Source organism: Oncorhynchus nerka, linkage group LG14 (assembly GCF_034236695.1).
Source record: "Oncorhynchus nerka isolate Pitt River linkage group LG14, Oner_Uvic_2.0, whole genome shotgun sequence".
Lineage (NCBI taxonomy): Eukaryota > Metazoa > Chordata > Actinopteri > Salmoniformes > Salmonidae > Oncorhynchus > Oncorhynchus nerka.
This window is the reverse complement of record NC_088409.1, coordinates 84,032,257-84,058,677: the sequence shown is the minus strand read 5'-3', so window position 1 is coordinate 84,058,677 and position 26,421 is coordinate 84,032,257. Positions and strand designations below refer to the sequence as shown.

Here is a 26,421-nt window from a genome sequence, read left to right as displayed (position 1 = left end):
GCACGCACGCACGCACGCACGCACGCACGCACGCACGCACACACACACACACACACACACACACACACACACACACACACACACGCACACACACAAAGAAGCCCAAAGATGTGACCACCAATACCTCTCATCACATGACTTACTAGCAAGAAGATGAATGGAGGTCAGGCAAACAAAGGGAGAGACAGACAGACAGACAGACAGACAGACAGACAGACAGAGAGAGAGAGAGAGAGAGAGAGAGAGAGAGAGAGACAGACAGACAGACAGACAGACAGACAGACAGACAGACAGACAGACAGACAGACAGACAGAGAGAGAGAGAGAGAGAGAGAGAGAGAGAGAGAGAGAGAGAGAGAGAGAAAGAAAGAGAGAGAGAGAGAGAGAGAAAGAAAGAGAGAGGGGGGGGACAAAAGAGAGTGAGAGGGTCTGAGTGAATCAGGTCAATACACATGGGTGAGTCGTTGTGTGATTGTGTCTTCATAATAAACACATGCATGTGTGCGTGGGTGAATGAACACCACACATTGTGTGTGTATGTGTGTGTGCATAAGCAGGGCTAAGTTGAGCCGTTTCACCTGCCAGTGATTGCAGTGGCACAGGGTGGCTCTATGCATAATACTTCAAACACAGTAAAGCTCCCAGTAACAAGCATGTCAAGCTGCTATCAAAGCCCCGAGCGCTGCACACTAAATATATCAATACTGTTTACCCTTTCTCCCTCTCTCACACAATCTCTCTCCCTCCTTTCCCTCTCTCTCTTTCTCTGTCTCCTCTCTCTGTCATGTTCTCTCCTCTCTGCTATCTGTCTCCTTCCCCAATTCCTGACATCCTCTCTCTTTCCCTTACCCCCTCCATCATTCTAATTTTCTCTCTCACCCATCTGTTCTCCCTCTTCACCACAGCCACTCCTCCCTCCCTCCTCCCCTCCCTCCCTCCTTCCCTCCCTCCCTCCCTCCTCACCCTCTTTCTCTCTCTCTGAGTGAGTTGACCTTTTGCTGATAGTGTTAAATTGGTATCCCCTGTCTCCACCTCTCTCTCCCTATGACACACAGTCCTACTCACTGTGAGAAGCGAGGGACATGACAGGTTGTACTTACGTTGTCACCAGGTTGCAGAGGGGTTAAGACACTTGTCACACCCTGAGATTCCATAAAGGTGGTTACAAAATGCAAAAAACAGTATTTTTCCCCCACTGTAACACTAAAGGTTCTGGAGGCAGAGTATCCACTCATAGTGCCACGGACATAAGTCCACACAGCTGATCCTATTGACTAACTGACATTGGTTATAGCCCAACTCATTGATCTCCCTCATATACACTGAACAAAAATATATACGGAACATGCAACAATTTCAAAGATTTTACTGAGTTATCAGTCAATTGAAATAAATTCATTAGGCCCTAATCTATGGATTTCACATGACTGGGAATACAGATATGCATCTGTTGGTCACAGATACTTATAAAAATATAAAAAATTAGGGTTGTGGATTGTAAAACCAGTCAGTATCTGGTGTGACCACCATTTGCCTCATGTAGCGCAACACATCTCCTTCACATAAGAGTTGATCACACTGTTGATTGTGGCCTGTGGAATGTTGTCCCACACCTCTTCAATGGTTGTGCGAAGTTGCTGGATATTGGTGGGAACTGGAAGTCGCTGTCGTACACGTCGATCCAGAGCATCCCAAACATGCTCAATGGGTGATATGTCTGGTGAGTATGCAGGCCATGGAAGAACTGAGACATTTTCAGCTTCCAGGAAGTGTGTACAGATCCTTGCAACAGTGGGCAGTGCATTATCATGCTGAAACATGAGGTGATGGGGGGGTGAATGGCACAACAATGGGCCTCAGGATCTCGTCACGGTATCTCTGCACATTCAAATTGCCATTAATAAAATATAACTGTGTTTGTTGTCCGTAGCTAATGTCTGTCCATACCATAACTCCACCGCCACCATGGGGCACTATGTTCACAACGTTGACATGAGGAAACCACTCGCCCACACAACGCCATACACACTGTCTGCCAACTGCCCGGTACAGTTCAAACCTGGATTCACCCGTGAAGAGCACACTTCTCCAGCATGCCAGTGGCCATCAAACGTGAGCATTTTCCCATTGAAGTCGATTACGATGCTGAACTACAGTCTGGTCAAGACCCTGGTGAGGATGACGAGCACGCAGATGAGCTTCCCTGAGACGATTTCTGACAGTTTGTGCAGAAATTATTTGGTTGTGCAAACCCACAGTTTCATCAGTTGTCCGGGTGGCTGGTCTCAGACAATTCTGCAGGTGATGAAGCTGGATGTGGAGGTCCTGGGCTGGCGTGGTTACATGTGGTCTACGGCTGTGAAGCCGGCTGGACGTACTGGCAAATTCTCTAAAACGACATTGGAGGTGGCTTATGGTAGAGAAATAAACATAAAACTGTCTGGCAATAGCTCTGGTGGATTTTCCTGCAGTCAACATGTCAATTGCACGCTCCCTCAAAATGTGTGTTGTGTGACAAAACTTTTATTCACCCCAGCACAAGGTGCACCTGTGTAATGATCATGCTGTTTAATCAGCTTCTTGACATGCCACACCAGTCAGGTGGATGGATTAGTTGGCAAAGGATACATGCTCACTAACAGGGATGTAAACAAATTTGTGCACATTTGAGCGAAATAATATATTTGTGCATATGGAAAATGTTTGGGATCTTTTATTTCAGCTCATGAAACATGGGACCAACCCCTGACTTGCCTAGTTAAATAATGGTTATACACACACACACATACACAGACACTATGACTGAGTTCATCAGGAAGGAAATGTTGTTCCCACTGTGACTATTAAATCTCCCCAAACCAGAAATTGTGGATAGACGGCAGCATTTGCGCAAAACAGAAAGTGCGAACCACCGCATTTAAATATATCAAGGTGACTGGGAATATGGTCAACTACAAACAATGTAGTTATTCCTTCCGTAAGCCAATCAAACAGGCAAAACGTCAGAGACAAAGTGGAGTCACAATTCAACGGCTCAGACACGAGACGTATGTGGCTGAATCTATAGTCAATCTCGGACTATAAAGGGAAAACCAGCTGCATCACGGACACCGACGTCTTGCCTTCGGACAAGCTAAACACCTTCTTCGCCCACTTTGAGGATAACACGGTACCACCAACGCAGCGCCTCTCCCGATGACTGGGGGCTCTCGTTCTCCGTGGCCGACGTGAGTAAGACATTTAAGTGTGTTAACCCTCGCAAGGTTGCCAGCCCACATATCATCCCTAACCGTGTCCTCAGAGCATGTGCAGACCAGCTGGCTGGAGTATTTACGGACATATTCACTCTCTTCCAATTCCAGTCTGATGTACCCACTTGCTTCAAGATGTCCACCATTGGTCCTGTAACCAAGAAAGCAAAGGTAACTGAACTAAATGACTATCGCCCCGTAGCACTAATTCTGTCATCATGAAGTGCTTTGAGAGGTTAGTTAAAGATCATATCACTTCTACCTTACCTGACACCCTAGACGCACTTCAATTTACATAACGCCCCAATAGATCCAGACTGCACTCTGCCCGATCCCATCTGGACAAGAGGAATACCTATTTAAGAATGCTGTTCATTGACAGCTCAGCATTTAACACCATAGTACTGTCCAAGCTCATCATCAAGCTCAGGGCCCTGGATCTCAACCTCACCCTGTGCAACTGGGTCCTGGACTTCCTGACGGGGCACCCCCAGGTGGTGAAGGTAGAAAACAACACAGTTACTTAACCCTGCACCATTGGGTCTGCAGCCCTATATCCAGACATGGAATCACGGGTCACTTTAATAATGGAACACTAGTCACTTTAGTATATACTGTATTTTAGTCAATGCCACTCTGACATTGCTAGTCCTAATATTTATATATTTCTTAATTCCATTCTTTTACTTTTAGATTTGTTGTGAATTATTAGATATTACTGCACTGTTGGAGCTTGGAACACAAGCATTTCGCTACACTAGCAATAACATCTGCTAAATATGCGTACGTGGCCAATACAATGTGATTTGATTTGATTTGATATATGCACGCGTGGAATATTGGCACATTGGTTGGTCTAAAGGGGTGGTTATAGACAGGCGTTACAACTAGCTGCCCACAGCCAGCACAGCACGTTGTCTCTCTTTCATGAGGCGATGGGTGGGAAGGACTGGCTGCCGATTCAACCTCCGGATGAGTTGTTACTTCTGGCCTGTGTGTGTGTGTGCGTGTGTGCGTGTGTGTGTGCGTGTGTTTGTGTGTGTGTGTGCGTGTGTTTGTGTGTGCGCGCGTGCGCGTGTGCGTGTGTGTGTGTGCGTGCGTGTGTGTGTGTGTGAACAAAAGCTCAATATCTGAGTCCTCTCCTGCTCTCTTCTTAACCTAGTAACTGATTTATAACACACACACATACATTTCCAAAACTAGATACTCCTTGTCTGATGAGACATGATAGAATAGCTAATGAATGCTTCAGATATTCAATACAATTATACAGTATATATTACCACCAATGCATTGTGGGTGGATACAGTGATAACACCAAGGTCACCTTCAGTAGTGAACTGCCATGCTAAGTTTAGCCTAGCTAGCATCATCTCCTGGTGTTGCATTACCTAAACAGGAACAATGGGGCTAGCTAAATTATAGCTTGGCACTATGTATTGTGTTTCATCATATACTACACTAGTTATGGATTAGTTTAAACGCTAAATATAGCATTGTGGTAGCTACCAATGTAGAGGTGCAATGTAGGGTGCAAGTCAGCATTCAGATTTATGTTAGCTTCTAGCATCGTGCTCTTCACATCAAGCTAGCAACAACAGCTAATAATCTGCTGATCTTACATTCTGGATGTAATCTTGTGGGTAGTAAACACATGTTAAGTGAGCAGAGTGGATTAAGGTAATGTGTGTGTGTGTGTGTGTGTGTGTGTGTGTGTGTGTGTGTGTGTGTGTGTTTTCAGGGATACAGAAAGCTACTGAAAGTGTCTCGGTTCCACACGGTAAATCTGGGAGAATGACTCTGGATGGATGGCTATGGGTGAACTGTAGATTCCATCATCAATGTTTCATAATGGAAAATCAAATATTCAACACACATCACCCAGCGGAAGATGAAGAGAGAGAGAGAGAGAGAGAGAGAGAGAGAGAGAGAGAGAGGGAGAGAGAGAGAAGGGGAGAGTGAGAGAGAGAAAGAGAGAGTGAGAGAGAGAAAGAGAGAGTGAGAGAGAGAAAGAGAGAGCAGAGTCAAGGATGAGAAAAGATAAATAGTGAAGGAGAGTATAAGGAGGGAGCGAGGGAGAGGGACAGACATACAATGAAAAAAAAGAGGAAGGGAGGGAGACAGTAACAGGGAGGGAGGGAGACAGTAACAGGGAGGGAGGGAGACAGTAACAGGGAGGGAGGCAGTAACAGGGAGGGAGGGAGACAGTAACAGGGAGGGAGGGAGACAGTAACAGGGAGGGAGGCAGTAACAGGGAGGGAGGGAGTTAAGAGGGAGGGAGGGAGGCAGTAACAGGGAGGGAGACAGTAACAGGGAGGAGACAGTAACAGGGAGGGAGGCAGTAACAGGGAGGGAGGCAGTAACAGGGAGGGAGGGAGGCAGTAACAGGGAGGGAGGGAGACAGTAACAGGGAGGGAGGGAGACAGTAACAGGGAGGGAGGCAGTAACAGGGAGGGAGGGAGACAGTAACAGGGAGGGAGGCAGTAACAGGGAGGGAGGGAGTAACAGGGAGGGAGGGAGGCAGTAACAGGGAGGGAGGGAGACAGTAACAGGGAGGGAGACAGTAACAGGGAGGGAGGGAGACAGTAACAGGGAGGGAGGCAGTAACAGGGAGGGAGGGAGTTAAGAGGGAGGGAGGGAGGCAGTAACAGGGAGGGAGACAGTAACAGGGAGGAGACAGTAACAGGGAGGAGGCAGTAACAGGGAGGGAGGCAGTACAGGGAGGGAGGGAGGCAGTAACAGGGAGGGAGGGAGACAGTAACAGGGAGGGAGGGAGGCAGTAACAGGGAGGGAGGGAGGCAGTAACAGGGAGGGAGGGAGACAGTAACAGGGAGGGAGGCAGTAACAGGGAGGGAGGGAGGCAGTAACAGGGAGGGAGATAGTAACAGGGAGGGAGGGAGGCAGTAACAGGGAGGGAGGGAGGCAGTAACAGCGAGGAGGAAGGCAGTAACAGGGAGGGAGGGAGACAGAAACAGGGAGGGAGGGAGACAGTAAAAGGAGGAGGCAGTAACAGGGAGGGAGGGAGTTAAGAGGGAGGGAGGGAGGCAGTAACAGGGAGGGAGACAGTAACAGGGAGGGAGACAGTAACAGGGAGGGAGGCAGTAACAGGGAGGGAGGCAGTACAGGGAGGGAGGGAGGCAGTAACAGGGAGGGAGGAGACAGTAACAGGGAGGAGGGAGGCAGTAACAGGGAGGGAGGGAGGCAGTAACAGGGAGGGAGGGAGACAGTAACAGGGAGGGAGGCAGTAACAGGGAGGGAGGGAGGCAGTAACAGGGAGGGAGATAGTAACAGGGAGGGAGGGAGGCAGTAACAGGGAGGGAGGGAGGCAGTAACAGCGAGGGAGGAAGGCAGTAACAGGGAGGGAGGGAGACAGAAACAGGGAGGGAGGGAGACAGTAAAAGGGAGGGAGCAGTAACAGGGAGGGAGACAGTAACAGGGAGCGAGTCAGTAACAGGGAGGGAGACAGTAACAGGGAGGGAGACAGTAACAGGGAGGGAGACAGTAACATGGAGGGAGGCAGTAACAGGGAGGGAGACAGTAACAGGGAAGGAGACAGTAACAGGGAGGGAGACAGTAACAGGGAGGGAGGCAGTAACAGGGAGGGAGGGAGGCAGTAACAGGGAGGGAGACAGTAACAGGGAGGGAGACAGTAACAGGGAGGGAGGCAGTAACAGGGAGGGAGGGAGACAGTAACAGGGAGGGAGGGAGGCAGTAACTGGGAGGGAGGGAGGCAGTAACAGGGAGGATACAGTAACAGGGAGGGAGGGAGACAGTAACAGGGAGGGAGGGAGACAGTAACAGGGAGGGAGGGAGACAGTAACAGGGAGGGAGGGAGACAGAAACAGGGAGGGAGGGAGACAGTAACAGGGAGGGAGGGCGACAAAGAGAGGGAGGGAGACAAGGTGAGGGAGGAAGGGAGTCAAGGAGGGGAGGGAGACAGTGAAAGGGAGGGAGACAATGAGAGGGAGGGAGACAGTTAGAGGGATGGAGACAAGGGGAGGGAGTCAAGGAGAGGGAGACAAGGGGAGGGAGACAAGGGGAGGGAGACAGTGAAAGGGAGGGAGACAGTGAGAGGGATGGAGACAAGGGGGGGAGACAAGGGGAGGGAGACAAGGAGAGGGAGGGAGACAGTTAGAGGGATGGGGACAAGGAGAGGGAGACAAGGAGAGGGAGGAAGACAAGGGGAGGGAGACAAGGAGAGGGAGGGAGACAGTTAGAGGGATGGAGACAAGGAGAGGGAGACAAGGAGAGGGAGGGAGACAGTGAAAGGGAGGGAGACAGTTAGAGGGAGGGAGACAGTGAAAGGGAGGGAGACAGTGAGAGGGATGGAGACAAGGGGAGGGAGACAAGGAGAGGGAGGGAGACAGTTAGAGGGATGGAGACAAGGAGAGGGAGACAAGGAGAGGGAGGGAGACTAGGAGAGGGAGGGAGACAGTTAGAGAGATGGAGACAAGGAGAGGGAGACAAGGAGAGGGAGGGAGACAGTGAAAGGGAGGGAGACAGTGAGAGGGATGGAGACAAGGGGAGGGAGACAAGGAGAGGGAGGGAGACAGTTAGAGGGATGGAGACAAGGAGAGGGAGGGAGACGAGGAGAGGGAGGGAGACAAGGAGAGGGAGACAGTTAGAGGGATGGAGACAAGGAGAGGGAGACAAGAAGAGGGAGGGAGACAGATAGAGGGATGGAGACAAGGAGAGGGAGGGAGACAGATAGAGGGATGGAGACAAGGAGAGGGAGGGAGGGAGACCGTGAAAGGGAGGGACAGTAAGAGGGAGGGAGACAGTGAAAAGGAGGGAGGCAGTGAGAGGGATGGTGACAAGGAGAGGGAGGGAGGGAGACAGTGAGAGTTAGGGAGATGGTAAGAGGGAGGGAGACGGTTAGAGGGATGGAAACAAGGAAAGGGAGGGAGACAAGGAATGGGCACCGGAGAAGATGGCGCCGAAGAAGACGGCAACCAATTGTGTTTTTTTGTTCATTTATTGGCATTGTTTGTAACTTTTGTTTTTACTTATTTTGTACATAATGTTGCCGCTACCATCTCTCATGACCGAAAATAACTTCTAGACATCAGGACTGCAATTACTCACCACGGACTAGCAGAATCCTTTTTACCCTTTCACGACTCTGACGAGTCCGAGGCGAAGGATACACTGAACAGGAACAGGCCCCGATCCCCGTTATCTGAGTGAAGAGAAGGCAGAGAAAGAAGGGCCGAAGGTCGGGCTGCCTTCATAGGCGATCGAATAAACCCCCACTTCCCTCCATGCTGCTAGCAAACGCGCAATCTTTGGACAATAAAATCGACGAGTTACGAGGAAGATTAAACTACCAACGGGACATTAAAAACTGTAACATCTTATGCTTCCCGGAGTCGTGGCTGAACGACGACAACATCAACATACAACTGGCTGGTTATATGATGTACCGGCATGATAGAACAGCAACATCTGTTAAGACAAGGGGCGGTAGTCTATGTATTTTTGTAAACAACAGCTGGTGCACGATATGTAACGAAGTCTTGAGCTATTGCTCGCCTGAGGTAGAGTATCTCATGATAAGCTGTAGACCACACTACCTACCAAGAGAGTCTTCATCTGTATTTTTTGAAGCTGTTTACATACCACCACAGTCAGAGGCTGGCACTAAGATGGCATTGAATGAGCTTTATTCCGCCATAAGCAAACAAGACAACGCTCACCAAGAGGCGGCGCTCCTAGTAGCTGGGGACTTTAATGCAGGGAAACTTAAATCCATTTTACCAAATTTCTATCAGCCTGTTAAATGTGCAACCAGAGGGAAAATAACTCTGGAACAGCTTTACTCCACACACAGAGACACATACAAAGCTCTCCCTCGCCCTCCATTTGGCAAATCTGACCATAATTATATCTTCCTGATTCTTGCTCACAAGCAAAAATTAAAGCAGGAAACAGCAGTGACTAGATCAATAAAAAAGTGGTCAGATGAAACAGATGCTAAGCCACAGGACTGTTTGTTAGCACAGACTGGAATATGTTCCGGGATTCCTCCGATGGCATTGAGGAGTACACCACATCAGTCAATGGCTTCATCAATAAGTGCATCGATGATGTCGTCCTCACAGTGACCGTACTTACATACCTCAACCAGAAGCCATGAATTACAGGCAGCATCCGCACTGAGCTAAACGCTAGAGCTGCCGCTTTCAAGGAGCGGGACTCTAACCCGGAAGCTTATAAGAAATTCCGCTCTGCCCTGTGACAAACCATCAAACAGGCAAAGAGTCAATACAGGGCTAAGATTGAATCATACTACGCCGGCTCTGACGGTGGTCGGATGTGGCAGGGATTGCAAACCATTACAGACTACAAAGGGAAGCCCAGCCACGAGCTGCCCAGTGACATGAGCCTACCAGACGAGTTAAACTACTCTATGCTCGCTTCGAGGCAAATAACACTGAAACATGCATGAGAGCACCAACTGGTTCGGAAGACTATGTGATCATGCTCTCTGCAGCCGATGTGAGTAAGATCTTTAAACAGGTCAACATTCACAAGGCTGCAGGGCCAGACAGATTACCAGGACGTGTACTGCGAGCATGAGCTGACCAACTGGCAAGTGTCTTCACTGATATTTTCAACCTCTCCCTGTCCGAGTCTGTAATACCAACATGTTTTAAGCAGACCACCATAGTCCCTGTGCCCAGAAACACTAAGGTAACCTGCCTAAATGACTACCGACCCGTACCACTCACGTCTGTAGCCATGAAGTGCTTTGAAAGGCTGGTCATGGCTCACATCAACACCATCATCCCACAAACCCTAGACCCACTCCAATTTGCATACCGCCCCAACAGATCCACAGATGATGCCATCTCTATTGCACTCCACACTGCCCTTTCCCACCTGGACAAAAGGAACACCTATGTCAGAATGCTATTCATTTACTTCAACACCATAGTGCCCTCAAAGCTCATCAATAAACAAAGTGCGTGCTCAGTCCCCTCCTGTATTCCCTGTTCACTCATGACTGCACATTCAGGCATGACTCCAACACCATCATTACATTTGTTGATGACACAACAGTGGTAGGCCTGATCACCGACAACGACGAGACAGCCTATAGAGAGGAGGTCAGAAACCTGGCCGAGGTGACAGCCTCTCACTCAACGTGATCAAGACAAAGGAGATGATTGTGGACTACAGGAAAAAGAGAACCGAACACACCCCCATTCTCATCGACGGGGTTGCAGTGGAGCGGGTCGAGAATTTCAAGTTCCTTGGTGTCCACATCACCAACAAACTAACAAGCACAAGCACAACAAAGCCAAGCACACCAAAGATAGTCGTGAAGAGGGCACAACAAAACATATTCCCCCTCAGGAGAGGGTGGCATGGGTCCTCAGATCCTCAAAAGGTTCTACAGCCGCACCATACCAGGCAGTGATGCAACCAGGCAGTGATGCAACCTGTGATGCAACCTGCAAGGCACTAAAGTGGGTAGTGCATACGGCCCGATACATCACTGGGGCCAAGCTTCCTGTCATCCAGGACCTCTATACCAGGCGGTGTCAGAGGAAGGCCCTCCAGCCACCCTAGTCTTAGACTGTTCTCTCTGCCACCGCACGGCATAAGACTCCTGAACATCTAGTCAAATGGCTACCCAGACTATTTGCAGTATCCCCACCCCCTCTTTACACCACTGCTACCCTCTGTTGTCATCAATGCATTGTCACTTTAATAACTCTACCTACATGTACATACTACCTCCCCTGCACAATGACTCTGTACTGATACCCCCCTGTGTTTAGTCTCGCTATTGTTATTTTATTGCTGCTCTTTAATTACTTGTTACTTTTATCTCTTATTCTTTCTGTATTCTATTCTATCTGTCTTTTTTTGAAAGAGAGACAAGGAGTGGGAGGGAAGGAGAAAGTGGGAGGGAGGCAGGCAGGCATTGAGAGGGAGACAAGGAGTGGGAGGGAAGGAGAAAGTGGGAGGGAGGCAGGCAGGCATTGAGAGGGAGACAAGGAGAGGGAGGGAAGGAGAAAGTGGGAGGGAGGCAGGCATGCATTGAGAGGGAGACAAGGAGAGGGAGGGAAGGATAAAGTGGGAGGGAGGGAGGAAGGCATGTATTGAGAGGGAGACGGAAAGGGAGGGAGGGAGGTGGGTTAGGGTCAGAAGAGAGGGTGTGGTTAGGGTCAGAAGAGAGGGTGTGGTTAGGGTCAGAAGAGAGGGTGTGGTTAGGCTCAGAAGAGAGGGTGTGGTTGGTGTCAGAAGAGAGGGTGTGGTTAGGGTCAGAAGAGAGGGTGTGGTTAGGGTCAGAAGAGAGGGTGTGGTTAGGGTCAGAAGAGAGGGTGTGGTTAGTGTCAGAAGAGAGGGTGTGGTTAGGGTCAGAAGAGAGGGTGTGGTTAGGGTCAGAAGAGAGGGTGTGTTTAGGTTAGGGATTCTTCCTTAAACTAAAGATAAATATAGCTGGCTCCAATTAGCTGTCACAGCTGACAAGTAGACTGTGTGTGATTAATATTTTCAGTCTCTCTCTCCATCCCTTTCTATCTTTTCCTTCTCAAACACCCACTCACTTTCTCTTCATCATCTCTCTCCACTCGCCTCCGCATCTCTTTAGCATGCGTATGTGTGTGTGTGTGTGTGTGTGTGCGTGCGCGTGTTCGCGTGTGTGTGCGTGCGTGCGTGTGTGTGTGTGTGTGTGTGTGCGCGTGCATGCGTGCATGTGTGTGTGTGTGTGTGTGTGTGTGTGCGTGTGTCCAAGTGGATGTTCCTCGTTCTCAGATGTTCTGCTGCCGTTTCTCTGAGGCTGTGTTTCATCCTGTCAGGGCTCTAAATTGGGATCTGCTGCCTCTTGGCTACACACATCTTATCAGTCTGATGCTCCAACACACACACACACACCACGGTTTATGCTAAAAATAGCTATTATTTTGAAGCACGCCTCCCATTCGCCATTGATGTGCAGCATAGGCGTGTCACACAGCACTTTGTAAGGTGAGCTGAGGGCAGTATGTATTTTGAAAACTGATACGTAATGTTTTTAAACCTGAACATTTTACTTCATATTATGAGGCATGTCTTACCTTGCTTCAATGTAGCCTAGGCAAAATCATACCATTGAAATGTAGAGGTCATTATTTGAAACCAGCATTTCTCTCCTGTTCTATTGGTTTTCATATCAACTTTCCTTGTTGTTCAGAAGCCAAAGGCACAATCCTAGTCATATTAGCAACCCATCCTAGAAGTTGCATGTTTAGATTTCCCCTCTTTCTACGTCTCAGAGATTTGAATCTCTGTCACATGTGGAACTGCTCACATCAGGTGGGCTGTTGAGAATGGTGTTTCCAGTGTTGTGTTCGACACCACCTAAAGCGAGACCGATTCAAGACCAAGACCGGAGCAAATTGAGTCCGAGTCAATACCAAGACAAGATTGGGGGGGAGACCGAGTCAAGACCAAGACAAGATTGGGGGGGAGACCGAGTCAAGACCAAGACCAGGGGGACCGAGACCGAGTCAAGACCGAGACCAGAGGCGGGCCGAGACCGAGTCAAGACCGAGACCAGGGGAGGACAAGGGGTCATAGACCCGAATCCAATTTAAGACCATGATTGTAATTTTGTCAAATCACCACCATCACCACTTCACTGCTCCACACTGGGGCCCCACAAGGGTGCATGCTCAGTCCCCTCCTGTACTCCCTGTTCACCCATGACTGTGTGGCCACACGACTCCAAATCAATCATCAAGTTTGCAGACAACACAACAGTAGTAGGCTTGATTACCAAGAACGACTAGACAGCCTACAGGGAGGAGGTGAGGGCCCTCGGAGTGTGGTATCAGGAAAACAACTTCTCACTCAACATCAACAAAACAAAGGAGATGATTGTGGACTTCAGGAAACAGCATAGGGAACACCCCCCTATCCACATCGATGGGACCACAGTGGAGAAGGTGGAAAGTTTTAAGTTCCTCGACGTACACATCACGGACAAACTAAAATGGTCCACCCACACAAACAGTGTGGTGAAGAAGGCGCAACAGCGCCTCTTCAACCTCAGGAGGCTGAAGAAATTTGTCTTCTCACCTAAAACCCACCCAAACTTTTACAGATGAACAATTGACAGCATCATGTAGGGCTGTATCACCGCCTGGGACAGCAACTGCACCGCCCTCAACCGTAAGGCTCTCCAGAGGGTAGTGAGGTCTGTACAACACATCACTGGGGACAAACTACCTGCCCTCCATGTCACAGGAAGGCCAACAAGATCATCAAGGACAACAACCACCTGAGCCACTGCCTGTTCACACTGCTACCATCCAGAATGCGAGGTCAGTACAGGTGCAAAGCTGGGACGGAGAGACTGAAAACAGCTTCTATCTCAAGGCCATCAGACTGTTAGACAGTCATCACTAACACAGAGAGGCTTTAATAAATGGATCACTAGTCACTTTAATAATGCCACTTTAATAATGTTTGCATATACAGTAATGTATACCATCGATTGCATCTTGCCTATGCCACTCTGTCATTGCTCATCCATATATTTATATGTATATATTCTTATTCCATTCCTTTACTTAGATATGTGCATATTAGGTAGTTGTGGAATTGTTAGATTACATGTTAGATATTTCTGCACTGTTGGAACTAGAAGCACAAGCATTTCGCTATACTCTCAATAACATCTGTATGTGACCAAGACATTTGATTTGAAACCTTTTCAATACCTGGTTTGCATACCCATTGTTGCCTTAGTTAGCATTTACTGGTAGATATTGTAAGTTGAAACGTCTTCCCATCCCTACTGGCTACCGATGTCATTCTTCTGTGAGCTGCTCCATGTTAAAACCAGTTCAGAGCTGCACTCTTGCTGCCTGCAGATGATGTTCCTCTGAAACTAGGCTGTGTGCAGCGTGCATATCAACATATTTCAGGTACTTTGCGATTGTGTAGGCTACTTGTGCATGATTTCTCTATTGTACTATATAATTGATAAATCGAATACCTCCACTACACTACTTTGATATGCAACAGTAGGGATTAAGAAGTGAGTATAAGCAATGCCCACTGAAGAAAAAGTAGATATATGGTTTATACCTGCGTATAGCCTCCACTACTGGCCCTTTGTGTTCTACAGAAAGTGACCTCTCCTACATGAGTGTCTGGTTATTACAGTTGCTGTCCTTTCAGAATCACAATCCTGTCACACACTGAAGGCCTACATCCATTAAACTATTCCCCACTGCTCTAACATGTCTATAGTAGATGTAAAGGCTGCTAAGATACTGTATTCGTGTTTCAAGAATATTCAGCCTGGCGAAGTGGTTTTATGCACTGATTGAATTGAAGCAGATAATTGTGAGTTTTTTACTCTGGTGGACTCGGCTGGTCTCTGGAAATAATGTTGAGTCCTCACTGGCCGAGACCAAGTCAAAACCCAATACAAATGTATCCAACACCGAGACAAGACCGGTCTCGAGTACTATAACACTGGTGTTTTCCCTGGTGAGCTGTTTAGAATGGGGTTTTCTCTGGTGAGCTGTTTAGAATGGTGTTTTCTCTGGTGCGCTCTTTAGAATGGTGTTTACTCTGGTGAGCTGTTTAGAATGGTGTTTTCCCTGGTGAGCTGTTTAGAATGGTGTTTTCCCTGGTGAGATGTTTAGAATGGTGTTTTCCCTGGTGAGCTGTTTAGAATGGTGTTTTCACTGGTGAGCTGTTTAGAATGGTGTTTTCTCTGGTGCGCTGTTTAGAATGGTGTTTTCCCTGGTGTGCTGTTTAGAATGGTGTTTTCTCTGGTGAGCTGTTTAGAATGGTGTTTTCCCTGGTGAGCTGTTTAGAATGGTGTTTTCCCTGGTGTGCTGTTTAGAATGGTGTTTTCTCTGGTGAGCTGTTTAGAATGGTGTTTTCCCTGGTGAGATGTTTAGAATGGTGTTTTCCCTGGTGAGCTGTTTAGAATGGTGTTTTCCCTGGTGTGCTGTTTAGAATGGTGTTTTCCCTGGTGAGATGTTTAGAATGGTGTTTTCCCTGGTGAGCTGTTTAGAATGGTGTTTTCACTGGTGAGCTGTTTAGAATGGTGTTTTCTCTGGTGCGCTGTTTAGAATGGTGTTTTCCCTGGTGTGCTGTTTAGAATGGTGTTTTCTCTGGTGAGCTGTTTAGAATGGTGTTTTCCCTGGTGAGCTGTTTAGAATGGTGTTTTCCCTGGTGTGCTGTTTAGAATGGTGTTTACTCTGGTGAGCTGTTTAGAATGGTGTTTTCCCTGGTGAGCTGTTTAGAATGGTGTTTTCCCTGGTGAGCTGTTTAGAATGGTGTTTTCCCTGGTGAGATGTTTAGAATGGTGTTTTCCCTGGTGAGCTGTTTAGAATGGTGTTTTCACTGGTGAGCTGTTTAGAATGGTGTTTTCTCTGGTGCGCTGTTTAGAGCTGTTTAGAATGGTGTTTTCCCTGGTGTGCTGTTTAGAATGGTGTTTTCTCTGGTGAGCTGTTTAGAATGGTGTTTTCCCTGGTGAGATGTTTAGAATGGTGTTTTCCCTGGTGAGCTGTTTAGAATGGTGTTTTCCCTGGTGTGCTGTTTAGAATGGTGTTTTCCCTGGTGAGATGTTTAGAATGGTGTTTTCCCTGGTGAGCTGTTTAGAATGGTGTTTTCACTGGTGAGCTGTTTAGAATGGTGTTTTCTCTGGTGAGCTGTTTAGAATGGTGTTTTCCCTGGTGAGCTGTTTAGAATGGTGTTTTCCCTGGTGAGCTGTTTAGAATGGTGTTTTCCCTGGTGTGCTGTTTAGAATGGTGTTTTCTCTGGTGAGCTGTTTAGAATGGTGTTTTCCCTGGTGAGATGTTTAGAATGGTGTTTTCCCTGGTGAGATGTTTAGAATGGTGTTTTCCCGTAAATTGCATTTTGCAAATGTTTGAAAATTACGTTTTATTGGCTGCTTCATTTCATGAGTTGCATGTTCTGTTAACAGCATTACCATAATCTAAATGTTCTGTTAACAGCATTACCATAATCTAAATGTTCTGTTAACAGCATTACCATAATCTAAATGTTCTGTTAACATCATTACCATAATCTACATGTTCTGTTAACAGCATTACCATAATCTAAATGTTCTGTTAACAGCATTACCATAATCTACATGTTCTGTTAACTTCTTATGGCTGGGGGCAGTATTGAGTCGCTTGGATGAATAAGGTGTCCAGAGTAAACGGCCTGCTACTCAGTCCCAGTTGCTAATATATGCATATTATTATTATATTTGGATAGAAAACACTCTGAAGTTTCTAAAACTGTTTGAGTGATGTCAGTGAGTATAACAGAACTCATATGACAGGCAAAAACCTGAGAATAAATCCAACCAGGAAGTGGGAAATCTGAGGATGGTCGTTTTTCAACTCATTCCCTATTGAAGATACAGTGGGATATTGGCCATGTTGCACTTCCTAAAGCTTCCACTAGATGTCTTGTTTGAGGCTTCTACTGTAAAGGAGGGGTTCATAAGGGCTCTTTGAGTCAGTGGTCTGGCAGAGTGCCACAGGCTCATGACGCTCGTTCACGTGAGAGGTAGCTCTCATTCCATTGCTTTTCTGAAGACAAGGGAATTCTCCGGTTGATTCTATACATCGTTTGACATGTTTCTATGGACTGTAACGGAACTTTTTGACATTTCGTCTGCTCCTAGTGAACGCGCTTCGTGACTTTGGATTTGTTTACAAAACGCGCTAACAAAAGTAGCTACTTGGAGATAAATGATGGACATTATCGAGCACTTTCACTGGCTGTTGTCATATCGATCCCGTTAACCTCTTCAACCTATGGGGGTGCTATGTCATTATTGGATAAAAAGACGTGCCCGTTTTAAGCGGAATATTTTGTCACGAAAAGATGCTCGACTATGCATGGAATTGACAGCCTTGGAAAGACAAAACTCTGACGTCTCCAAAACTGCAAAGATATTATCTGTGAGTGCCCCAGAACTAATGCTACAGGCGAAACCAAGATGAAGTTTCATACAGGAAATGCCCCAGATTCTGAAGGCGTAGTGTTCCAATGTCTCCTTATATGGCTGTGAATGCGCCAGGAATGAGCCTGCGCTTTCTGTCTATTCCCCGAGGTGTCTGCAGCATTGTGACGTGTTTGTAGGCATATCATTGGAAGATTGACCATAAGAGACTACATTTACCTGGTGTCCCGCCCGGTGTCCTGTGTGCGTAATCTGTAGGTCCATGCGCGTTCCATTTCTTCAGAAGAGAAAGTAAACTGCCACGATGGATTTTATCGTCGATAGATAGGTGAAAAACACCTTGAGGATTGATTCTAAACATCGGTTTGCCATGTTTCTGTCGATATTATGGAGTTAATTTGGAAAAAAGTTCGCGTTTTAATGACTTAATATATATTTTTTTTTTTTCCTTACCCAAACGTGATGAACAAAACGGAGCGATTAGTCGACACAAATAATATTTTTTGTAAAAACGGAACATTTGCTATCTAACAGAGTCTCCTCATTGAAAACATCTGAAGTTCTTCAAAGGTAAATGATTTTATTTGAATTCTTTTCTGGTTTTTGTGGAAAATGTTGCATGGTGAAAGAGAGGCATAATACTATGCTAGACTATCAATACTGTTACACAAATGCTTGTTTAGCTATGGTTCAAAAGCATATTTTGAAAATCTGAGATGACAGTGTTGTTAACAAAAGGCTAAGCTTGAGAGGCAAATAGATTAATTTCATTTCATTTGCGATTTTCATGAATAGTTAATGTTGTGTTATGCTAATGAGCTTGCGGATAGATTTACACAATCCTGGATACAGGTTTTTTTCGTAGCTAAACGTGACGCAGAAAACGGACCAATTTGTCAACACAAATAATATTTTTTGTAAAAACGGAACATTTGCTATCTAACTGAGAGTCTCCTCATTGAAAACATCTGAAGTTCTTCAAAGGTAAATGATTTTATTTGAATCCTTTTCTGTTTTTTGTGAAAATGTTGCCTGCTGAATGCTAACGCTAAATGCTACGCTAAATGCTACGCTAGCAATCAATACTGTTACACAAATGCTTGTTTTGCAATGGTTGAGAAGCATATTTTGAAAATCTGAGATGACAGTGTTGTTAACAAAAGGCTAAGCTTGAGAGCAAATAGATTAATTTCATTTAATTTGCGATTTTCATGAATAGTTAACGTTGCGTTATGGTAATGAGCTTGAGGCTGTAGTCACGATACCGGATCCGGGATGGCTCGATGCAAGAAGTTAACGGGATTTCAGCCCTAAATTAACAGCACTACCATAATCTACATGTATTGTCATTCTGAGCACCGCGGGTGGACACCCAAATGGGTAAATTTAAATCTTCCCAGTCACGTTGTCCAGCACCACATTTTCCGGAAATGTTGAAGAAAACCCTGAAAACGGAAACCCTGAAACACACACACACACACACACACACACACACACACACACACACACACACACACACACACACACACACACACACACACACACACACACACACATATGAACAGCTATGTGTGTGAATATGCTGTTTACCAGGACAACTCTTAGCAACATAAAACAGACAGACACAGACAGACAGACAGACAGACAGACACACAAAGGCAGACACACATTCATATTCACACAAAGAATTCGATAGACACATACTTACAGATTAAAACCTTTAATTAAAATTGAAGCAGAGACTGCGCTTCTCCCCCATACCCCAACCCCCTCCCGCCAGATGGGAGAAAACACACAGACACACACTTCAAGGATACACCTTCCCCCAGCCAAGGACATGTCAGCAGAACCCTATTTAACCAGATGAGACACCCAAACACTTACACACACACACACACACACACACACACACACACACACACACACACACACACACACACACACACTCACTAACCAGACAGACACACCTCACACACTACAACACACACTCCATACAAACCCATCACCATTGATGGCGGTATTGATGGTGAAGAACAACTGTAGCTAGCTATCTTGTAACTCAGTCTCTGTGCTCTCACACACATACACAACCATCCCCTCCCCCCACACTCTACACACACAATCTCCTCCTCCCCCCCACTCTACACACACCATCTCCCCTCCCCCACACTCTACACACACCATCTCCCCTCCCCCACACTCTACACACACCATCTCCCCTCCCCCCACACTCTACACACACCATCTCCCCCTCCCACCCACTCTACACACACCATCTCCCCCTCCCCCACACTCTACACACACCATCTCCCCTCCCCCAACACCCTACACACACCATGTCCCCTCCCCTCCCCCACACTCTACACACACCATCTCCCACCCACTCTACACATACCATCTCCCTCCCCCCACCCACTCTACACACACCATTTCCCCTCCCCCACATTCTACACACACACCCCCCCACTCTACACACACCATCTCCCCTCCCCCCACACTCTACACACACCATCTCCCCTCCCAAATTCTACACACACCATCTCCCCTCCCCCAACACCCTACACACACCATGTCCCCTCCCCCACACTCTACACACACCATCTCCCACTCCCTACCACACTCTACACACACCATTTCCCCTCCCCCACATTCTACACACACCATCTCCCCTCCCCCCGCACTCTACACACACCATCTCCCCTCCCCCACACTCTACACACACCATCTCCCCTCCCCCCACACTCTACACACACCATTTCCCCTCCCCCACACTCCACACACACCATTTACCCTCCCCCACACTCTACACACACCATTTCCCCCTCCCCACTCACCGGTCCTGGTATTGATGGTGAAGAAGTTCTGTGGGTTCCCACTAGCTATCCTGTAGCTCAGTCTCTCTGCTCCCCCAGTGGCATCCGGGTCCTGGGCTTGGATCTGGATGACGGACAGGTCCTTGGGGGAGTTCTCCATGACAATGGGGTGGTAGACAGGGTCAGAGGTCAGGGGGGCGTTGTCGTTGACGTCCTCTACCTGGATGTACACCTCCATGATGGCAAACTGGGGCACCACCCCGTGGTCTGTGGCATACACAGTCAGCCAATAGGAGTCCTTGGTCTCGCGGTCCAGAGTGTCTGTGGTATAGATGACACCTAGATGGGTGGAGAGAGGGATAGATCAAATTTAGACCTAGGTCGTTTAAATTCAGTATCAACATCTAGTCAACATTTATATGGACTTCTATAGGGGCGGACAGAGGTTGGTGGATGACCATTAGCTTGTTTGCATGTTTAATAGATGCTTAATAAATGCACAAAGAAAATAAGATTTTAGTTAGGCTAAACTCACAATCTCATGCCTGTAATATATTACATGCATAAAGCCAACAGTCACATAGAAAGAGCCACTAAAAGAAGTGTGGTCGACCTCCAAATATTTATTAGAAACCAGACAATCCTCTGGTGTGGTCAACCATTTAACATCTACAACAACGCACATAAATGTGTGGTCAATGTTCCCATATTGGACCTCCTAAGACCACATTGTTTTATATACGTACACTGTTAAGTGCCTATCACATAGTAAAAGCCCAAACAAAAGCTAAGCCAATGTTCTGGTCAATCTCCAACAGCTCTGTGTGTATCAAGACCAGACTCAATGTGTTTAACATATGATCCATCTCTACAGCCCAGGCATAGAGTGATTTATTTAACCAAAACTGATGTGATCTCTGCACTAGCCCTTAATCACTCTGTTGAGAGTGTGTGTGTGTGTGTGTGTGTGTGTGTGTGTGTGTGTGTGTGTGTGTGTGTGTGTGTGTGTGTGTGTGTGTGTCTGTACATAGCGTGTTGTGGATGTGTGTTCATTAACCAACAGACTTACACATTAACTTGGCTGCTCTCTAAGTGGGCGATTTTTCCCTTCAGTAAACAAACATCCATATTCAAACCCTGGCTGTGACATAAGTGATGCTGACTAGCCCACACAGAACATTAGCGCTACACTCCGATTTAGAATGAATGCCACTCCACTGCACAACACATCGTTAGCATGGAACTCTCTGCTCCTCCATTAGATCTTGTGCATTACAACAGAGTGACTTGTGCGATATTTACGATGAGTGTAGTTAGTTCAGCTTTCAGGCATACTTGAGATTGTAAGACACACCCTAACATGATGAGACCTATTAGTGTGTACTGTGTCCAACATGGAGTGTCTATGGCACGGTTCTGGATGCTGTGTTATGTGACAACTGTTTTAAGAACCACAAGAACTCTAACGGAACACACACACACACTCAGCCTTATGACCACTCAAATGCCCTTCAGTACATCCTGAGCAGAGATTCACAGACACTAAACACTTCACAGACACACACAGACACAGACACAAAGACAAAGACACAGACACAGACACACAGACACAAAGACAAAGACACAGACACACACACACACAGAGACACACACACACACACACACACACTCATCCTTACGACCACTCAAATGCCCTTCAGTACATCCTGAGCTGAGACGTATCCTTGTAAACACTTCACAGACACACACAAACACACACTCCCAAAACAAGTATCTCTGAGAGGGGACATTATTCATGCAGCGGCAGACATGGCTGTGTGGGTAGATATCCATCCATTTGACTACCTTTTATACAACACATGTTAAGATGGCTGACGTTTTACATGACCGTAACCAATTGTGCTGTTTTGTTAGTTTTTTTGCATTGTTTGTAACTTATTTTTTTAACCTTATTTTGTACATAATGTTGCTGCTACCGTCTCTTAGGATCGAAAATAACTTCTGGACATCAGAACTGGGATGACTCACCACAAACTGGATTAAGTATTTTCCTTTAACGAGTCCGACGAGAAAGATTTACTGCTCTCCCGGGAACAGGCCCAGATCCCTGTCATTTCCGTGAAGAAAAGACGGAGGAAAAGAGGATGCAGATCGGGCCTTTTGAGAATACGTAGGTGAGCGAGTCAACCCCCACTGCCATCAATTATCCACCATGCAATCATTGGAAAATAAAACTGATGACCTACGATTACAATTATCCTACCAATGGGACATTAAGAAATGTAATATCTTATGTTTCACCGAGTCGTGGCTGAACAACGACACAGATCATATAGGGCCGGAGGGATTCTCAATGCACCGGCAGAACAGAGAAGCTACGTCTGGTAAGACAAGGGGTGGGGGTGTGTGTCATCTTGTCAACAACAGCTGGTGTGTGATGTCTAATATTAAAGAAGTCTCAAGGTATTGTTCGCCTGAGGTAGAGTACCTTATGATAAGCTGTAAACCACACTCTCTACCAAGAGAGTTCTCATCTATATTATTCAAAGCCGTCTATTTACCACCACAGACCAATGCTGGCACTAAGACCACACTCAACCAACTCTATAAGAACATAAGCAAACAGGAAAATGCTCACCCAGAAGCGGCGCTCCTAGTGGTCGGGGACTTTAATGCAGGGAAACTTAAATCAGTTTTACCAAATCTTTACCAGCATGTCACATGTGCAACCAGGGGGAACAAAATCTAGACCACCTAAAGCAGAAAGAACCAATGACTCACTCAATATGCTAGTGGTAAGATGACACGGATGCTACGCTACAGGACTGTTTTGCAGCACAGACTGGAATATGTTCCAGGATTCATCTAATGGTATTGAGGAGTATACCACCTCACTCATCGGCTTCATCAATAAGTGCATCGATGACGTCGTTCCCACAGTGACCGTACGTACAAATCCCAACCAGAAGCCATGGATTACAAGCAACATCCGCATCGAGCTAAAGGCTACAGCTGCTACTTTCAAGGAGCGGGACACTAATCCGGACGCCTATAAGAAATCCCGCTATGCCCTCAGACGAACCAACAAACAAGCAAAGCGTCAATACAGGATTAAGATTGAATCCTACTACACCGGCTCTGACGCTCGTAGGATGAGGCAGGGCTTGAAAACTATTACAGACTAAAAGGAAAACCCAGACGCGAGCTGCCCAGTGACGTGAGCCTACCAGACGAGCTAAATGCCTTTTATGCTCGCTTCGAGGCAAGCAACACTGAAGCATGCATGAGAGCACCAGCTGTTCTGGATGACTGTGTGATAACGCTCTCGGTAGCCAATGTGAGCAAGACCTTTAAACAGGTCAACATTCACAAAGCCGCGGGGCCAGATGGATTACCAGGACGTGGACTCAAAGCATGCGCGGACCAACTGGCAAGTGTCTTCACTGACATTTTCAACCTCTCCCTGACTGAGTCTGTAATACCTGCATGTTTCAAGCAGACCGCCATAGTCCCTGTGCCCAAAGAAGCGAAGGTAACTTATCTAAATGAGTACCACCCCGTAGCACTCAGTAGCCATGCAGTAGCCATGCAGAGCTTTGAAAGGATGGTCATGGCTCACATCAACAGCATCCTCCCAGACACCCTAGACCCATTCCAATTCGCATACCGCTCCAATAGATCCACAGATGACGCAATCTCAATCGCACTCCATACTGCCCTTTCCCACCTGGACAAAAGGAACACCTATGTGAGAATGCTGTTCATTGACTACAGCTCAGCGTTCAACACCATAGTGCCCACAAAGCTCATGAGCTAAGGACCATGGTACTAAACACCTCCCTCTGCAACTGGATCGTGGACTTCCTGATGGGCTGCCCCCAGGTGGTAAGGGTAGGCAACAACACATATGCCATGCTAATCCTCAACACTGGGGCCCCTCAGGGGTGTGTACTTAGTCCTGTCCTGTACTCCCTGTTCACCCACAACTTCGTGGCCAAACACGACTTCAACACCATCATTAAGTTTGCTGAAGACACAATAGTGGTAGGCCTGATCACCAACAATGATGAGACAGCCTATAGAGAGGAGGTCAGAGAACTGGCAGTGTGGTGACAGGACAACAAACTTTCCCTCAATGTGAGCAGGAGCTGATCGTGGACTACAGGAAAAGGCCGACTGAACAGGCCCCCCATTAATATCAACGGGGCTGTAGTGGAGCGGGTCGAGAGTTTCAAGTTCCTTGGTGTCCACATTACCAACGGTCTATCATGGTCAAAACACACCAAGACAGTCCTCCTCAGGAGACTGAAAAGATTTGGCATGGGTCCCCAGATCCTCAAAAAGATCTACAGCTGCCCCAGCTGGTTGCTTCGCCGCCTGGTATGGCAACTGCTCGGCATTTGACCGTAAGACGCTACAGAGGGTAGTGCATACGGCCCAGTACATCACTGAGGACAAACTTCCTGCAATCCAGGACCTATATAATAGGCGGTGTCAGAGGAAAGCCCATAAAATTGTCAGAGACTCCAGTCACCCAAGTCATAAGACTGTTTTCTATGCTGCCGCACGGCAAGCGGTACCGGAGCACCAAGTCTAGGACCAAAAGGCTCCTTAATAACAGCTTCTACCCCCAAGCCATAAGACTGCTGGACAATTAATGAAATGGCCACCGGACTATTTACATTGCTCCCCCCCCCCCCCCCCCCCCCCGACCCTCCATTTGTTTTGTACACTGCTGCTACTCACTGTTTATTATCTATGCATAGTCACTTCACCCCTACCTACATGTACAAATGACCTCTAACCTGTACCCCCTCACACTGACTCAGATACACGGGTATCCCCTGTATAAAGCCTCGTTACTGTTATGTTATTGTGTTACTTTTTGCTATTTTTTACTTTTGTTTATTTGGTAAACATTTTCTTAACTCTTCTTGAACTGCACTGTTGGTTAAGAGAGAGAGAGAGAGAGAGCAAGAGAGCTAGAGAGAGAGCTAGAGAAAGAGAGAGAGAGAAAAATAGAGAGAAAGAGAGAGAAAGAAAGAAAGAAAGAGAGGGTGAGAAAGAGAGATAGAGAGAAAGAGGGATAGAGAGACAGAAAGAGAAAGAAAAAGAGAAAGAGAGAGAGAGAAATATTTTTTCTTGTTTCTGTTTTTGACTGCTGACCTAGATAAGTCATAGCTGGAGTCCCTCTGACAGCATCAACACACACACATACCCAGGGGTTAAGGCAAAACAAATCCCATTACTCTCAGATCACTTGGGTGGGGCCAAGTTAACGTCCCCTTTCATCTAAGAAAGTCATGACCATCATGCTTTTAGGGAAAGAGGATAATTTCATACATGTATTAAACTGTGAGGTTGACCAATTTCAGTCCCCTTCCTTACGGGGTCCGGGGTCCCGAGATCATTTCATACATGTATTAAACTGTGAGGTTGACCAATTTCAGTCCCCTTCCTTACGGGGCCCGGGGTCCCGAGATCATTTCATACATGTATTAAACTGTGAGGTTGACCAATTTCAGTCCCCTTGCTTACGGGGCCCGGGGTCCCCGCGAGATCATTTCATACATGTATTAAACTGTGAGGTTGACCAATTTCAGTCCCCTTCCTTACGGGGCCCGGGGTCCCCGAGATCATTTCATACATGTATTAAACTGTGAGGTTGACCAATTTCAGTCCCCTTCCTTACGGGGTCCGGGGTCCCCGAGATCATTTTCATGTAGAAGGACTGAGAAGATCAGTTCTGGTGACTTTTGAATGAATTCAAATAAAATTATAAATATAATTTATACCTCCAGAAATGAGCCCAATAAGAAATTGGTAAATTATTTTAACATAATGGACCATGTAGGATCTATATCAGGGCTGCCCAACCCTCTTCCTGGAGATCTACTGACCTGTAGGTTTTCAGCCCAACCCTCTTCCTGGAGATCTACTGACCTGTAGGTTTTCAGCCCAACCCTCTTCCTGGAGATCTACTGACCTGTAAGGTTTTCAGCCCAACCCTCTTCCTGGAGATCGACTGATCTGTAGGTTTTCAGCCCAACCCTCTTCCTGGAGATCTACTGACCTGTAGGTTTTCAGTCCAACCCTCTTCCTGGAGATCTACAGTCCTGTGGGTTTTCAGTCCAACCCTAATTTAAATAACCTGATTTTACATATTAGCTGTTCAACCAGACCATAACAAGCTACTAAATTAGGGTTGGACTGAAAACCTACAGGTCAGTAGATCTCCAGGAAGAGGGTTGGACAGCCCTGGTCTATATTATCAGATTTGCCATTAGCAGTAAGCATTATCACGTGTAGCCCAACTGATGAAGCATAGTGGCTATAAAATGTACATAGGCTGAAGCATGGGGTTTGTCCATCTGCATTTACCCTACTGGGCACAACATCCTGATTGTTATTATTTCTA

At 46.8% G+C, this 26,421-nt stretch overlaps 1 protein-coding gene across 2 annotated transcripts in view; it reads right to left on the bottom strand.

The window, feature by feature from the left end:
• Positions 1-26,421, bottom strand: part of LOC115125295 (protocadherin Fat 3-like) — a 245,663-nt gene that overhangs the window by 130,647 nt on the left and 88,595 nt on the right. For both annotated transcript variants that reach the window (XM_065000500.1, XM_065000501.1), the window contains exon 2: positions 20,025-20,342. In XM_065000500.1, the coding sequence (XP_064856572.1) occupies positions 20,025-20,342 (318 nt within the window). The remainder of the gene's footprint in view (positions 1-20,024; positions 20,343-26,421) is intronic.